Below are 18,646 nucleotides of genomic sequence, written 5' to 3'. Positions count from 1 at the left end.
TATATACAAATTTACATGTTTGTACATCAATAATTATATAAATACATTAAGCACCAACGAAACCCGTATGAGACATTAAGGCATAGCCTACTTCAAACCATCTTTGAAAAGCTCATTTTGTAGGTTAAAATTAGGCAAAGCCTCTAATTCTTCTGATTATATGGTTCTAAACTGGCTGCGGGTCTCATTATGCAAGAACAAAAATCATTAGGTGCTAGTTAATGTGCTAATTGGAACACGCTGATGAACAATCCCAACACAATTAGTGGTCCATTCTTCCTTTTCAAACCCGTGACAATGGCATCTGTTTGGGACAAGAGACAGAGCTCGCAGTGCCGGACCTCCACGTCAATCCCGTGCTAACGTCACTGTACATTGACCCGCTCGTGGCCTTGCTTCCCCAGCAGCAGCGGGTGCAAAAAGTCCTCCAGGATTCTAGAGTTTTTCCCGACCAGACCCACGCGCCGGACGTGATGCCAACCAAAAGGCACATGAAATATTTCAGCATGAACACAGCATAGTCCGGCTTCTGCATTTCATGCTCCGACAAGCAGGAACAGTTGTGGGTGATTTCCCAAGTCTGTCTGTTGTGCTGCTCATAGAAGTAACAGGCTACTATAATAGTGGCTGGGACCGTGTAAAGCACTGTAAAAATCCCTATCCTGATCATCAGTCTCTCCAACTTGTCTGTTTTCGTCCCTCCTTGCTTTATAACACTCCGGATCCTGAACAGTGACACAAACCCAGCCAGGAGGAACATAGTCCCAATGAACAGATATATAACCAAAGGCGCCAAAACAAAGCCCCGGAGATTATCCAAATTCTGATTGCCAACATAGCATATTCCTGCCACAGGGTCACCGTCCACTGAACTCAACGCCAACACAGCTATTGATTTCATGCTGGGTATCAGCCAGGCAGCTAAATGAAAATACTGGGAGTAACTGGCTATGGCCTCATTTCCCCACTTCATCCCCGCTGCCAGGAACCAGGTAAGAGACAGAATGACCCACCAAATAGAACTGGCCATGCCGAAGAAGTAGATGAGTAGAAATACAATGGTACAAAGAGCAGGGCCGGTGGTCTCGTAGTGGATGTGTTCGATGTCATGCTCCATGTTACAAGCCACTTGTTCATGTCCAGCAATTAGTCTGACAATGTAGCCGACCGAGACAAACATGTAACAAGCAGAGAGGAATATAATGGGTCTCTCCGGGTATTTGAAACGCTCCATGTCGATTAAAAAAGTTGCCACTGTTGCAAAAGTAGAGATAAAACATAACACGGACCATAGTCCTATCCAGAATGCAGTAAATGTCCTTTCGTCTTGGGAGAAGTAAGGGTTATGGCAAGGCATGGCACAGTTGAGTATCTGTCCTGTTTTAACTCTGTTATATAGAGGATTACTGTTGCTGACTGGAACCATGGGTGCGCGGCAGTGACATTTGGGTTCGCATGGAGAACTCGGAGGTTTGTGTTTACTGGGGTCGTTAGAACGGCCTTGTCCATTCTTCTTTCGTGGGTTTACTGGTTTAACAGGACGATTTGTGGGCTTTGCAACCACTGGAGAAACAGTCGTCGCGCTTCTGTTGTAGTCCATGCATAGTGTATCTTGGTTACCTTGCACTGGTAATAAATCGCATCTCATTCTGTCTGGCCACGGGAACCCGTACTGTCTCATCAGAGGCGCACAGCCTGCCTTGGCTCTCTCACAGACACTCCGACAAGGCGGCAGGGGCTTCTTGTAGTCCTCCAGGCAAATAGGAGTGTACATGCTACAGAGAAAGAACTTAAGGTCCGGAGAACACTTGATTTCCACCAGGGGCCAAAACTGGTGCACCTCCAGCCCTGCCTCGTCCTGTGTGTCGTGGTTGAACTGGTTGGGCATGTAGGTGTAGTTGTATCCGATTCCTTTGCATAAGGGCACGGATATCTCCTGGCATTGTAGCTCCTTCGCCGCGGCGCAGCTCGACCTGTGTAGAACGAGTGCAAAAAACATGCACCACCCCAAGCCCAGCAAGTTACACTCCATCTTCACTCACTGTTGAATTAGTCTGCTTCCAAGTGCCAGCGAACTTGCGCTTGCAAGTAGGCTGTGGAGTCCGATTAATCCAGAGATGCTGGTAAACTCATCCTTGGCGCAGACGGTGTTCTTGGGGAGTAGCCTTTGGGTGTCTTGTCTGGCTGGTAAAATGGTAGGGAATCCACGAAGCACACCGCTTTACTCTATCTTGATTTGACGTTATTCTGTAAAATCTACCACTCTTCTCTGTCTGCTATTGACTGTCAGACTATATCTTCTCTGTCTGCTATTGACTGTCAGACTATAATTTACGCGCCGATACCATTCGTTTTTCTCCCGCTGTTTGTTAATGGCATCATTGTTATTCGCTCGCTCTGCAGGCTCTGTTGTTGGCGGATGCATTGAATGGGATATATATGGAGGGAGGCGAAGTCACTCCCTCTATTGGAGCGCCTAATCACAGAGCGACAGGGGCAGGGAACTAGGATAAATCAATCAAGTGTTTCTCAAAGGTGTTTGTTGACATGTTCCCCTCCATAGAATAAGATTGTTAATGACTTTGTCTTTGTTTATTCTTCTCCTTATGGAGTGAATTGAATTGTACCTTTACATGAACTTGTGTTGTGGGTAAATTAACTATACGTAAAAATGTATGCACACATGACTGTAAGTCGCTTTGGATAAAAGCGTCTGCTAAATGGCATATTATTATTATTATTATTATTATTATTATTATTATTATTATTATTATTAACTAACATAGGCCTACGCTTCTGAAATATTAAATGTTTTGCTATTTGATTTGTTGCATTGCAATAATTGTTAGGTAAATTAAGGCCTATTTGACAGGGTCCTTATTAGGTTACAGTGTAATCATGCACTAGGCCAGGGGTTCCAAAACTTTTTTGACCCACGACCCCATTTTGATAATACAATTTTTTAAAAATCGCGACCCACCATGTAAAAAAAAGTTATGTAATCAATGGTCAATGTACTTTTTAAATTGGGGCTATGATGACAGTCTATTACAAATCAGTCTGAAAGTACTTTTGATAGTATTTCAATCTGAAGGAAGTATGGTTTGAAGTGATTGAAATGCATCAGCAAGGTATTGGGAAATTCGAAAAATCATCAGGCAATAATGTTGTATGATCTTCTGTGTAGAAAATAACATCATCAATGATGATGTTCTTTTTCCCCATCTGATTTAGTGCCTGGTCTTGTTCACGCTGTTCTAATGGGACTTGTGGGCATTGTAGAGGTAAACAGAAGACACATACGTGTTCTTGAGAGTCTTATCTTTCAGTAATATTTTGTAGCGTAAACCGTTCAAAAGATAGACCCACATTTGTAGGAAGAAAACAGAACCCCCTCTGGAGGTTACTGACATAACCCAGGGTTTTTCTGCGACCACATTTTTAAATCAGGGAAACACTGCACTAGGCACACCTAAAGGCATCAGCATGCTTCAGTTCGGCTGGCAGCTAGCCGGACTTAGCCGAACCGAACCAGTGTGCTCACATACTCCCTTAAAAGACATTTGCCAGCCAAACCGAAGCATGCTGAGACCTTTACACATTCAAAATTACATTTACATTTTAGTCAATCATGGATGCAATTTGACAAATATGGAGATATTCATGACACGTAGGGTATATCTGTGATTTTAAATGTAACACATTAATTGTAAACCTTTAACACTGTGGTAGGTATAGACCAAAGGAACACATTTAATCAAACTTTGGGGCAGTGTGGAGACAGTGGGTGTTAATGTGGGATAGTTAGGAGACCCCAGGGGGTTGTCCTAAACTAAAGAAAGAGGTCTTAATTGTGGTGCCAATGTTTCATTTAGCGCTTGTATAGGCCCCATGCTGAGGAGGTGATTACCGAAATGCCTGCCAACACCCAACAAACTTCCCGGGGATGTGTGTCAATAGTCTAAGTAGATGGTTTATGGGGAAATAGATTAACAAAGCTGATAGCTTGGAAATATATGTGATGGCTGTCATTAATGTGATTCTGTTGGCGCACTAATTGGTTTGGGTAATCTCAAGCAAAGTCATAATGTTATTTTACTACAGTGACCAACTGCCCATGTCTCCTGGTCTCATCTACAGATGTCTTCTCTTTCACCACCATTCTCCAATAGGCTACTATCAGCATAGAATGGAGGAGGACAGGACATGCACATCATTTAAAATATTGAGGTATGGCGCTTATGTGGTCTTCATGCATTTTGTTTCAAGGAAAGCTCTGCATTGACATTTTTTGATAGTTTTCTGTGAGTGCTTCACCTCCCCTCCCTCCCCCCTCAAAAGGGAAGAATCATAGGAAAAAACGTAAGAACATTTCCAATAACTTTATTGAGGAATAGCAACTTTGCTTAACTTTCTTCATAAGTGTATAATTAAGGAAAAAATGGCAGTTAATAATAAATGTGTTCTTAAGAAGGTTTTGTGAATGCGGCCACAGGTGTCCCCAATGGTGGAACAAGCTCCCTCACGACGCCAGGACAGCGGAGTCACTCACCACCTTCCGGAGACATTTGAAACCCCACCTCTTTAAGGAATACCTGGGATAGGCTAAAGTATTCCTTCTAACCCCCCCCCCCCCCCCCCCCCCCCCAAATTGTAAAGTGGTTATCCCACTGGCTATAGGGTGAACGCACCAATTTGTGAGTCGCTCTGGCTAAGAGCGTCTGCTAAATGACGTTAATGTGCCCTTGAGCAAGGCACTTAACCCTAATTGCTCCTGTAAGTCGCTCTGGTTAAGAGCGTCTGCTAAATGACTAAAATGTAATGTAAAAATGTGTCCAGTCTCAGAGTCAAAGGCCAACATAATGGAGACTAGCAGATGAGGATCAGCATCAGTTACCCTGATTGTGTGTGCATCCCAAATGGCACCAAAAGTAGAGCACTAAATAGGGAATAGGGTGGTATTTGGGACGTAGCCTGTGTCTATTAGAGTCATAGGGCCCCGTATTGATTAACAGACAGATAGAGGTGCAGTCCAGCCACCAACTGTTGAAACGCCCCCTGTTTGTAACTGCGATAGCAGGTGTTGGGTTACATATGGGCCCCCTGCATTCCAAATTTAAAAGGGTGGAAATGGAATTACTGCATCTCTTTAAAACTCAATTTCTACTCTACGTTCTCTACTCTTCTCTCGCTTGTTGTTCTCCCAGGGCTCTCCCAGTTCATGATGCCATGGGGGGGGGGGGGGGGGGGGGGGGGGGCGAGAGGGGGAGGGAGAAAGAAATAACTAGAGAGAGAGAGAGAGAGAGAAAGAACTAGAGAATGAGAGGGGGGAAGAGAGGGAGAGAGGAATGAGACTCATTTGAGACACATATAGATTTGTAAAGATTCATGGCTGTGGACCAACTCTCATATATTTTCTCTATGCACCCACCACATGAAACATGATGGTCATGTAATTCCCTTGTGGGCAAATTGACAACAATTGAATCAGTCAAACGGTAGGTATTAACTTCAGAATTGAGTGGTTCATGCTTTGTCTGAGTGATGGTAGATTCTGAGTTTCTTTCTGATCTTATTTTGAGCTTATATCACTGAGTACGGTTACATGCACACAATAATGTGATTATTGTGGATAGTCAGATTAAGATAATAGTTTGATTTGAACGTTTACATGCTTTGCAATAAGCTAATAATCCAGTTTACATGTGGTCCTCTGTAGCTCAGCTGGTAGAGCACGGCGCTTGTAACGCCAGGGTAGTGGGTTCGATCCCCGGGACCACCCATACACAAAAAAAAAATGTATGCACGCATGACTGTAAGTCGCTTTGGATAAAAGCGTCTGCTAAATGGCATATTATTATTATTATTATTATTATTATTACATGGACACATCTGAAATCAGGCTACCTGATGACACTGATAAATGGAGAAAATCACCAATCAAAATAAATGTTCTACCACAGCGACCATGTTCTTTTTGGGAAGCATATTTGATTCTGAGTTCTGACATATAAAGTGTGTATGCGAAAACGACTTCTAAGACGCATACATTCAGTTGTTCCAAACTCACGCTAAAGAGGGAGGCTCGCTCGGATGGTGGTAGCACCAGCGCAGATCAGATATACCGCTGGAATGCCGATTTAAGGCGTTTACATGTCTTAATAATTTGAAAGACTGCTCATAAAACCAGGTGTTTTAATCGGTATATGCTTACTTCGATTTTGACCTTACGCCCATTAAGATGAGCAGAGTAAAGTGTTTACATGACTATTGCATAATCTGCCTACTGCCATAATCAGTTTCATATCGAGTCATTACTGTGCATGTAAACGTACTCAATGACACAGTTATTTGTAACATATTGGATATTTGTATGGACCATTTCAACAACTTAGAAGGATAATACAGTACTTGTTTGCGATTGTTGTGTTACAAATGATTTATAAATACACAATTTATTATTGATTTCTGTAGATTTCTTTCAAGCATTTCCTCTGGATTTTTCAACTGAGCATACTGGCCTATTTTGCTAACGAAATCAGGTTTCAGAATGTCTTTTGAAGTCTGGAAAAGTAAATAAACATGTCATTTTAGTCCTAAGGTAAAGCGGAATCATTTATTTTATTTGAAACCACATATGTGTATTAGGAATGAGGGCTGACCATAACTAGATCTCAGTTATGACTGAAAAGAGATTGGGCCTCCTCTCTCTCAAAACAATGTTTACACACAGTCCACCCTTAATCTCTGATGGGATATTGTCCTGTTGCTGAGTTCTTAGCATCCAATATACAAATATAGCTGAGCTATGCCTCTCAGTACTGCCCACCACGCTTCAGGGTGAAGTTCTTCCTAGGTACAGATTTAGGATCAGCTTTTCCTCCCCCAAAACCTTAACCATTAGTGGGGAAAATGCTAAACTGACCCAAGATCAGCGTCTAAGGTCAACATCATCCTACACCCCCACCACCAACACTCCAAGCGATGATTCACTCCCCAGCCTGTAGTTGTAGCAGACCCCCTGTCGGTTTTGTTTACCCAGAGATTTGCTGTTAATCAGTTTTATTTCTCATGTGTTTTGTATTTGTCTTATTTAACTCTGCATCGTTGGGAACGAGCCTGTAAGTAAGCATTTCACTGTAAGGTCTACTACACCTGTTGTATTCGGTGCATGTGACAAATACAATTTTATTTTATTTGAGGTGTATCTGGGGCCCCCTCTCACTACACACACATACACACACACACACACACACACATACATAACACACTTCCCACCCCTGAGGTGACAAAGCGTGTATCTATTGAATGAGCTCACCTCCAGCTCGTTACCTTAACAGAGAAGGCCCACCCCTCCAATCAATCTACTGCTGAGAGGAGCAGAGCAGGACCAGGTCAGGGAACACGTTACTCTGCTGAGTAAGCCTAGTGCTCGCTTCTTTAGCAATGATTTGATTGTATTTTTTTATTTAACCTTTATTTAATGATGTAGCGAGGACTTTGATCTCACATAGGAGGATAGTATAAGAGCTGGCTACCATGCATTGCCTTTTACAAAGATGTGATTGTAGTTTCTGAAAGTACCTTGGTGGTAAACATGATAATGAAGAAAATAATGAAAACCATATTGTAACAGGAAGATAATGGATAATAAACAAATCCATTGGAAAGCGAATGATGGATCTCTGAGAGAAAAAAAAAGAACAGGTTCCTAGTCTTCATAGTTAATTTAGTACCATGTGAGCCCCGCACACCTAGGGTGCCATGTGTGTTCTTCTAAATTGCCACTTGTTCTCTAAACATAATTAAACCCTGAAGCATGAGCTATTTTAAAGGGAACAACTGGAAACATTTATGGCATGTTTATAATTACGCTCTTTCTTCTGATGCTAGGACGTCCTCAGTAAGGTAAACAAGGCCGTTCCGGCTTCACACAACCAGGGATTCATTAGAACTGTGACGACAAGCTGGAAACCTACTAGCTAGTGCACTTTGAGCTATTGATGATGGTTTATTACTAAACTCTCATCTGAGGGAACGCCTGGGCTAGGGTACTCAGTGGCCCTCAGTCCCAAAAGGCACCCTATTTCGCTATATAGTGCACTACTACTTTTCAAAAGTAGTGCACTATATAGCGAATAGGGTGACATTTGGGAGGCAGTCAGACTGCTCACAGAGATAATGTATCTGAGTAATTAGGCAAAGCCACTGTGGAAAAGGAAGAAATGTTGTAATGTAACTTTTCCCTTTTCCCAGCATGGCAGAAATTTCAGCCAGCTTGGAATCAAACTAAAATGTTCTGAACATGATACAGTTGTGTCACACAATGTCTATGCAGGTTTGCATTTCAGTTGCCTCGGAAAGCCCAGGCTTCTCACGTTCTGTTCGAAATTGTCCAATAGTCGAGTCAATGAGGCAAGATTTGGAAGGATGGCCACGAGAGACTAGCAGCTCCGTAATAATGGGATCCTAAGCTACAGTATATCTTGTCCTGATTTAACAGTAGTGACCTCTGGGATAATGTGCCCCCTCAGTCTCTAAAATCAATGTGATTTATTTCAGGGCAAGTATTACAGCAGATGTCTGATAAATGGAGTTAGTAAGTACTAGTAAATACTGCTACTGGAAAATCTGTAGACCTTCATACCTTTATACACCGGAAGCCATTTTGTTTTATGGTTAAAGAGGAGATTTGTAGCATCCTACCACTTTAGAACTCAAAAAGCCTTGCCCTCATCCTCTCAGGCAAGTGAGGAGATGGCATCATGCCCTCTTTGTAGACAGTGTTTTTTTACCACTAGTGAACTTGTTGCCCTCTTTACCTCTGGTCTGAGTCCTAAATGAAACCCTATACCCTATTTAGTGCACTACGTAAAATGTAGTGCAGTAAATAGGCAATAGGGTGCCATTAGGGATGCAGCCCCTGGTTTCCAATGCAGCAGGGCTGGAAAACTCATTCAAGATGGTTATCAGATCATATGTAACATGCACTTAGAATAACATGAGAGAAGCATGCAAATCAAAAGGCTCAGCATATTATTTTCTTGTACTTTTAAATAGGCATGTTTCCTAATTTCACCTACTGTATCTTGGAACACCGTCCTAGACACACATGCGCGCACACGCACACGCACGCACACACACACCCCACCCTGGTAGTGCAGTCCAGGGCATTGACCGACCAGCTTAACCTTCAGCGATGCCCTGCTAAGTTTGCCCATGTCACGGTCTCCAACAGCAGCCTAACAGCAGCCCTACTTCAGCATGTACATACGCGGTGCAGGGACCTATGGGTTGCACCCACTCGACACATTCCACACAGCCGTGACAAGCCGACCAGGCCAGACGGCACCGGGCAGCCCCGGCTATGGGCCAAGCCCCTTGGTCCACGGGAGAAATAATCCTGACACACTGGTTGAGTCCCAAATGTTACCCTATTCCCTATAGAGTGCACTACTTTTGTGAAATATTTGGGACACAACCATGGACTAACACACTGACAGCTTCACATTGAACCGAGAACCCCAGAACCAACCTCCCCAGACGAACATGAGGAGATAGGGAGGACTGGGGGAGAGAGAAAGAGGGGTTTATCACTGCCTATCATGAAAAGGTTGTAGTTCTGCATACCTGCTTAACCAACCTGAGACAGCATAGCTGAGGCTCTAGTGGCTGGAACGAGAGAGAGAGAGAGAGAGAGATGAAAACGAAAACCAGTGTGACAGAAAGTGTGTTTTTGAAAAACCAAGAGAGATGAAAACCAGTGTGACAGAATGTGTGTTTTTGAAAAACCAACACAGAGCAGTGTGTGTGTGAGAGAGCCGTGTCTGTCATTCTGGGAATGACTAAGTACACGTCCAGTGTTCATTAGCTCAGTCATTAAAGCTATCTCACCACAGAACAGGCCTTACTATCGCTGTGTTGTGTCAATAAAGGGTGCAGTTGCCTCTGATGCCAGACCCTGCATTAGTGAGATAACGTTAGTGTTGTCAAAGGCTAACCAAGAGAGAGGGAGATGGCTGTAGACCTACAATACAGGCATTGAGACAAGGTATGAGGAGGTTGTTCCCAAGACTAGGTCAAAGGTCAGGAGTATTGCGACAGCTTCTTTTTAAGAGGTGTGTACTTGTACATTTCCTGTCATGGATTAACAAGCATTGGATTGCTGTAATCATTGGCTAGCTAGAGAAGTGTTTCCACCATCGTTAACTCCATGATGGGAAGTGTGCAAGTGCACAGTTTGGGAAAACGGTACAGAATCGGGATGTAGACTTATGAGGCACTCCTTTAACTCCCTCAGTTAGCGTGGAGCCAATGCATCATTCTATATACATGCAACTATTATATAGCGAGGATATACAGACTGCCTGTACCTACTAATCTGAGAAGCCCTGTATGCTTCTATCCTGTGTTTCGTTACCATGGAGATTTTTGATACTGTTATTCTATAGTGGGTGCTATATTTATCCTTGACCTAAGGAAGTAACATGGTGTTTACTGTCCAGGAAATAGATACATATGTTTGACGTGTACTCTTAAAGTGATATAGAGGCTCGTTGCCCATTGTGAATGAGAGAGAATCCATCTGGTCATATGTTGATAGTACTATTGCTGGTTCCACATAGGCTACGTATGTTCAGTAGCATAATGCACTGTCCATGAAACTATCAACAGATACAGTAGTTTGAAAACAACATTTACAGTGCCTTCAGAAAGTATTCACACCCCTTGACTTATTCCATTAATTTTGGTTTATGACATTTATTGGAGGGACCTTTGAGCCAGTAGTAAGAAATCAACTCCGTTCTTATCGCCCATGTTGTTCAGCCAGACATATGCAAATATATTGGCTTGCATACTGTACAATGTATGCATGCAGTGCAAACACAAGGTATTTTCAGGGAGGTTTTGTACAATACACTTTGTTATAGAGATAGACCCGTTGAGCTTGAAACTTTACAACACTTTGCATAAAGGATATAAAGATATGAAATACATGCTAATAAAACCATGAAGAAATTCTTTAATCAAAATTCCAGAAACTGCAATAAATCTTTATCTGTCCAATAGAGTGGCTGGATTCTGATGCATGTGCGTCATAATGTAAATCTACTATTTGTATCACCAACTGGCCCTGCATCCTAAATGGCTCCCTTTTTAGTGCACTACTTTTGATCAGAGCTCATAGGGCAATGGTTAAAAATAGTGCACTATAGATTAAATAGGGTGCCATTTGGGATGCAGACCTGTTTGCAGGAAGCAACAACAGAACAGTAAATGTTAACACATTTTTAAATGGGACATGATTGTCAGCCAGGGAAAGTGACAGATGATGGTATCCATGGAATTCAACACAAAGTATGTTTTTATTTCAGTTAATGATTACACCATTATGCAGTGTGGCATGGTAATCATTTCACACATATAAAAGCCATAATGTTTTATAGCCATATTTACTGCACTGTTGTTGTATCATAGTTGCCAATAACACAGGAGAGACCATGTGATGAATACTTTGCCCTCCGTGCAGAAATGCAAAAAGACACAACTATAGAGCAATAAGTACCAACCAAACAATATAACTAGGATAAATGCAATGAGACACACAACTGTAGTAAAGCAATAGTCCTATTCAAACATTATAACTAGGAGAAATTGGTGTGAATAGACTGATGTGTTGACAGCCCTTCACTAGGACAGAGAGAGACACAGACAGGGCAGGCAGGCAGGCAGGCAGGCAGGCAGGCAGGGAAGACAGGCAGGCAGGGAAGACAGCAGTAATAAGATGACAGGTATGTGGAGTGTAGAGGAGATTTAGCAACTCTTGGAGAACAGTGGCAGTGGATTAAACTGCTTCTTTATTGTTTAAAGCTTATTTGTTGTTAAAACCTTTCACAATAAAGAAACACTTTTATCCACTTCCACTGCCCTCCAAGAGTTGCTGAATTTCCTCTTCACTTCAGTTTTCTCCTCATTTAATTCACCTTGGCTGGAGAGCGAGGTAGCGGTAGTGTTCCCTTCCCGTTGGACAGGTATGGGGAGGACAGGACAGACTAATAGCACTGACTGGCCATCCTGGCTGGCTGAATGGAGTTAGGTCCAGGCCTGGTCTACTTAGCAGTGTGATACATGATAGGGTCCAAATCCAAAGTGGAATGGCTGAAGGCTGCAACCTGTGCTAAAGAGGGTCACAGGAGAAACAAAGGGGGTTCAGTCAGGAGTTGAGAGGCAGCACACACTAAAAGAACATGGCCAGGCACTAAGGTACATCTCAAATGGCACCTTATTCCCTATTTAGTGCCCTACTTTTGACCAGGGCTGGGTTTTAAAGTAATGATGGACTGTCGTTTCTCTTTGCTTATTTGAGATGTGCACTATATAGGGAATAGGCTGCCATTTGGGATGCACTCTAATGTGTGTGAGGGAGTAGTGTTTTTTGAGAGAGCTGCAGACAGACTGAACTTTCACTGAGATCGTTGTCTCGTTCGCTGTTGTGATCAGCCAAAGGCTAGAGATGTGACTGAGAAGGTTTGAGATAAAATAACAGCCAGAAGACTGAAATTACTTTTCTGAATGTCTTGGGATTAACACACAAAATAATAAATGACTATACTCTACTGCAGTGCCAAGCTAGTAAAAAAGTAAATATGGAAACCATCCTGAAATCCTTCAGCTCCTTACTTCAGGCTTTGGAGTTATCGTTAGAAGTTTCTAGTAATTCTAAATTAGTTATAATCTAATATATCCTGTGGTAATTCATGATTAAATAAAGAACTGTAGTTGAACTGAGAGGCTTATTAAGGACATTTGGATTGATTTTTATACTGATATATTTTGTCATCATTACCCCTAAAGACCTATAGGCCTGCTACAGTGGGTATCGTAAATATTCACACCCCTTGGATTTTTTCACATTTAGTTGCGTTACTAATTGGGATTTCATTAGATTTCATTGTGATTGTTTTGTCATTGACCTACACAAAATAGCCTACTCCATAATGTCAAAGTGAAGATATTTGTTTTATATATATTTTTAAAACAAATCAATAAAATTAAATAGGACCTAACTAAAATATAGTTGTTGTATAAGTATTAACCCCCTTTGTTTAGGCAAGCCTAAATTAGTTCAGGAGTAAAGTTTGGCTTAACAAATCACACAATCACATAGACACATGAAATAATAGGGGTTGACATCAGGGCATAAAATTAACACCTGCCAAATATGGGTAGATTTAGGTATTGGCGGATAAGAATATCTATTTCACCAGCCACATAGGAGGGTGGTCAATTTGCAGGGCTTTACAGTGCGAGCTTACATTTGTATTTGCGAATAAAAATAAAGTCAAAAGTCAAGTATGAGCAGATGTGCGAGTTGACATTTATAGCAGACGGCGCAGTAGCTGTTTTCAAAGTATTTCTGTCATTTTCTTTCATAGGTGCTAATGGCACAAATAAATAGCTACATTGCCCGTCTAGGGACCTGTGCGCACTGTGTAAGCATTGATATAATCATTTTTAGAGGCGCTGAGCACAGGCATAAAAGTTGGGTTAATTTACTCGAAAAGCCAACAAAGTCTTTGTCTTCGTGTTTTGTTCACAAGCTCAGTTGTTTAACAACGTTAGTTTGAGTCTGCTACTTCTTCAACTGATAGCGAAGAGACGCTGTCTACTTCCAAAATCTCACACAGACGCACCATGACGTGACCCGAGTGGCTCCGTTACCATGGTAACCTCCTGCTCTTAAAGGGGCAGCTGAACATTTTGTCTCTGATATTTGGTTACCTTCACATTACATTTTAGTCATTTAACAGACGCTCTTATCCAGAGCGACTTCCAGTTAGTGGTTAAAATAAATTTAGCAATATACCGCATTACTTCTTACTAATACATTTATTGTTTTAGAAACATTACAAAGCATGGTCATCAGTTTTTTTGTGGTTTTTGATGTAATATTTTGGCAGAGATTCTGGGAGATTTTGGCAGATTTTCTTTTAAATCTATACTGAACAAATATATAAACGCAACATGTAAAGTGTTGGTCCCATGTTTCATGAGCTGAAATAAAAGATCCCCAAAATGTTCCATACGCACAAAAAGGTTATTCCTCTCAAATTATGTGCACAAATTTGTTTACGTACCTTTTAGTGAGCATTTCTCCTTTGCCAAGATAATCCATCCACCTGACAGGTGTGGCATATCAAGAAGCTGATTAAACAGCGTGATCATTACACAGGTGCACCTTGTGTTGGGGACAATAAAAGACCACTTTAAAATGTGCAGTTTTGTCACACAACACAATGCCACAGATGCCTCACGTTTTATGGGAGCGTGCAATTGGAATGCTGACTGCAGGATTTTTATTTAATTTTATTTAACCTTTATTTAACCAGGTAAGCCAGTTGAGAACAAGTTCTCATTTACAACTGCGACCTGGCCAAGATAAAGCAAAGCAGTGCGATAAAAATAACACAGAGTTACATATGGAATAAACAAAACGTACAGTCAATAACACAATAGAAAATCTATATACAGTGTGTGCAAATGTAGTAAGTTATGGAGGTAAGGCAATAAATAGGCCATAGTGCAAAATAATTACAATTTAGTATTAACACTGGAGTGATAGATGTGCAGAAGATGATGTGCAAATAGAGATACTGGGGTGCAAATGAGCAAAATAAATAACAATGTAAATAACAATATGGGGATGAGGTAGTTGGGTGGGCTAATTACAGATGGGCTGTGTACGGGTGCAGTGACCGGTAAGCTGCTCTGACAACTGATGCTTAAAGTTAGTGAGGGAGATAAGTGTCTCCAGCTTCAGAGATTTTTGCAGTTCGTTCCAGTCATTTGCAGCAGAGAACTGGAAAGAATGGCGGCCAAAGTAGGTATTGGCTTTGGGGATGATCAGTGAGATATACCTGTTGGAACGCATACTATGGGTGGGTGTTGCTATGGTGACCAATGATCTAAGATAAGGCGGGGATTTGCCTAGAAGTGATTTATAGATGACCTGGAGCCAGTGGGTTTGGCGACAAATATGTAGTGAGGGCCAGCCAATGAGGGCGTACAGGTCACAATGGTGGGTAGTATATGGGGCTTTGGTGACAAAACGGATGGCACTGTGATAAACTACAATTTGCTGAGTAGAGTGTTGGAAGCTATTTTGTAAATGACATCGCCGAAGTCAAGGATCGGTAGGATAGTCAGTTTTACGAGGGCATGTTTAGCAGCATGAGTGAAGGAGGCTTTGTTGCGAAATAGGAAGCCGATTCTAGATTTAACTTTGGATTGGAGATGCTTAATGTGAGTCTGGAAGGAGAGTTTACGGTCTAACCAGACACCTAGGTATTTGTAGTTGTCCACATATTCTAAGTCAGACCCGCCGAGAGTAGTGATTCTAGTCGGGCGGGCGGGTGCAAGCAGTGTTCGATTGAAGAGCATGCATTTAGTTTTACTAGCGTTTAAGAGCAGTTGGAGGCCACGGAAGGAGTGTTGTATGGCATTGAAGCTTGTTTGGAGGTTTGTTAACACAGTGTCCAATGAAGGGCCAGATGTATACAAAATGGTGTCGTCTGCGTGGAGGTGGATCTGAGAGTCACCAGCAGCAAGAGCGACATCTTTGATATACACAGAGAATAGAGTCGGTCCGAGAATTGAACCCTGTGGCATCCCCATAGAGACTGCCAGAGGTCCAGACAACAGGCCCTCCGATTTGACACATTGAACTCTATCTGAGAAGTAGTTGGTGAACCAGGCGAGGCAGTCATTTGAGAAACCAAGGCTATTTAGTCTGCCAATAAGAATGCGGTGATTGACAGAGTCAAAAGCCTTGGCCAGGTCGATGAAGACGGCTGCACAGTACTGTCTTTTATCGATCGCGGTTATTATATCGTTTAGGACCTTGAGCGTGGCTGAGGTGCACCCATGACCAGCTCGGAAACCAGATTGCATAGCGGAGAAGGTACGGTGGGATTCGAAATGGTCGGTGATCTGTTTGTTAACTTGGCTTTCAATTACTTTCGAAAGGCAGGGCAGGATGGATATAGGTCTGTAACAGTTTGGATCTATAGTGTCACCCCCTTTGAAGAGGGGGATGACCGCGGCAGCTTTCCAATCTCTGGGGATCTCAGATGATATGAAAGAGAGGTTGAACAGGCTAGTAATAGGGGTTGTGACAATTTCGGGGGGGGGGGGGGGGGGGGGGGGGGGGGGGCGGGCATGGGCAAGTTGCAGCGGAGGGTGCAGAGCTGGTGGCCGGGGTAGGGGTAGCCAGGTGGAAAGCATGGCCAGCCGTAGCAAAATGCTTATTTTAATTCTCGATTATCGTAGATTCATCTGTGGTGACAGTGTTTCCTAGCCTCAGTGCAGTGGGTAGCTGGGAGGAGGTGCTCTTCTTCTCCATGGACTTTACAGTGTCCCAAAACTTTTTGGAGTTAGTGCTACAGGATGCAAATTTCTGTTTGAAAAAGCTAGCCTTTGCTTTCCTAACTGATTGTGTATATTGGTTCCTGACTTCCCAGAAAAGTTGCATATCGCTGGGGCTGTTCGATGCTAATGCAGTATGCCACAGGATGTTTTTGTGCTGGTCAAGGGCAGTTAAGTCTGGGGTGAACCAGGGGCTATATCTGTTATTAGTTCTGAATTTTTTGAATGGGGCATGCTTATTTAAGATGGAGAGGAAAGCACTTTTGAAGAACATCCAGGCATCCTCTACTGACGGAATGAGGTCAATATCCATCCAGGATACCTGGGCCAGGTCAATTAGAAAGGCCTGCTCGTTGAAGTGTTTTAGGGAGCGTTTGACAGTGATGAGGGGTGGTCGTTTGACCGCGGACCCATTACGGACGCAGGCAATGAGGCAGTGATCGCTGAGATCCTGGTTGAAGACAGCGGAGGTGTATTTAGAGGGTAAATTAGTCAGGATGATATCTATGAGGGTGCACATGTTTACGGATTTAGGGTTGTACCTGGTAGGATCCTTGATAATTTGTGTGAGATTGAGGGCATCTAGTTTAGATGGTAGGACGGCCGGGGTGTTAAGCATATTCCAGTTTAGGTCACCAAGCAGTACGAACTCTGAGGATAGATGGGGGGCAAGCAATTCACATATGGTGTCCAGGGCACAACTGGGGGCTGAGGGGATCTGTAGCAAGCGGCAACAGTGAGAGACTTATTTCTGGAAAGGTGGATTTTTAGAAGTAGAAGCTCAAACTGTTTGGGCACAGACCTGGATAGTATGATAGAGCTCTGCAGGCTATCTCTACGGTAGATTGCAACTCCGCCCCCTTTGGCAGTTCTATCTAGACGGAAAATGTTGTAGTTCGGAATGGACATTTCTGAATTTTTGGTGGCCTTCCTAAGCCAAGATTCAGACACTGCTAGAACATCAGGGTTGGCAGAGTGTGCTAACGCAGTGAATAACTCAAACTTGGGGAGGTGACTTCTGATGTTAACATGCAAGAAACCAAGGCTTTTACGGTTACAGAAGTCAACAAATGATAGCGCCTTGGGGGCAGGAGTGATACTGGGGGCTACAGGGCCTGGGTTAACCTCCATCACCAGAGGAACAGAGACCCATTACTCAGTTGGTAGAGCATGGCGCTTGCAAAGCCAGGGTTGTGGGTTCGTTTCCCACGGGGGGCCAGTATGAAAATATATGCACTCACTAACTGTAAGTCGCTCTGGATAAGAGCGTCTGCTAAATGACTAAAATGTAAATGTAAATGTAATAAGGATACGGCTAAAGGCTTTAAGAACTGGTCTTCTAGTGCGTTGGGTACAGAGAAAAGGGGCAGATTTCCGTGCGTTGTAGAATAGATTCAGGGCATTATGTACAGATAAGGATATGGAAGGATATGAGTACAGTGGAGGTACACCTAAGCATTGGGTAACTATGAAAGAGATAGCATCACTGGAGGTACCGATTGTCATGCCCTGACTCAGGGGACTCTTATATGTTGAGTCAGGGTGTGAATATTCTATGTTGTGTTTTCTATGTTTCAGTTTAGGTGTTGTAGATCTATGTTTGGCTGGGTGTGATTCCCAATCAGAGACAGCTGTCGCTCGTTGTCTCTGATTGGGGATCATACTTAGGCAGCCTGTTGGCATGCGTTAGTTGTGGAATCTTGTTCCGTCTGGAGGCTTGTTTAGTGTTCAGCCTTAGGACTTCACGTTTCGTTGGTTTGTTGTTTTGTCGTGTGTTTATCATTTAAATAAACATGTACGCATTTCACGCTGCGCCTTGGTCTGACCCGTCCTTAAACGAACGTGACACCGATTGAGCCGGTCTCCGCGTGTATGGGGGGTGGGACAAAGGAGCTCTCTGAGGCTGGTTGAGCTGAACTTGGGGCTCTACAGTGAAATTGTATAATAAGAACTAACCCAAACAACAATAGGCTAGGCATATTGACATGGGAGAGAGGCATAATGCAATCACAGGTGTTATTCGAGAGGGCTAAGACAACAATGGTAATGGCGACGAAAGTTTGGGCTGAGGCTAAACAGATAAATAGGATGGGGTACCGTGTAAAGGAACAGTCCAGCAGGCATTAGCTGTGTAGCTGAGTGATCATAAGGTCCAGTGAACAGCACTAAGTAAGTCCGGGAGCAGATCGTAGGCTGCTAAAGCACAGGCGAGCAGGAGGCA

The 18,646-nt window shown here is 42.9% G+C and overlaps 1 protein-coding gene across 1 annotated transcript; it reads right to left on the bottom strand.

Annotated features, from left to right (window-relative positions):
* Nucleotides 1-283: 283 nt before the first annotated feature.
* On the bottom strand, nucleotides 284-2,032 carry LOC311146622 (frizzled-8-like; the record flags this gene model as incomplete). Its single annotated transcript, XM_084183152.1, has 1 exon — nucleotides 284-2,032. The coding sequence occupies one exon, from the start codon at nucleotides 2,030-2,032 to the stop codon at nucleotides 284-286; it is 1,749 nt and encodes a 582-aa protein (XP_084039278.1).
* Between the last annotated feature and the right edge of the window lie 16,614 nt (nucleotides 2,033-18,646).

Source organism: Coregonus lavaretus (assembly GCF_964263955.1).
Source record: "Coregonus lavaretus genome assembly, chromosome: 19".
Taxonomy (NCBI): domain Eukaryota; kingdom Metazoa; phylum Chordata; class Actinopteri; order Salmoniformes; family Salmonidae; genus Coregonus; species Coregonus lavaretus.
Note: the sequence above shows the minus strand (reverse complement) of the source record. Positions and strands in the feature narration are given on the sequence as shown.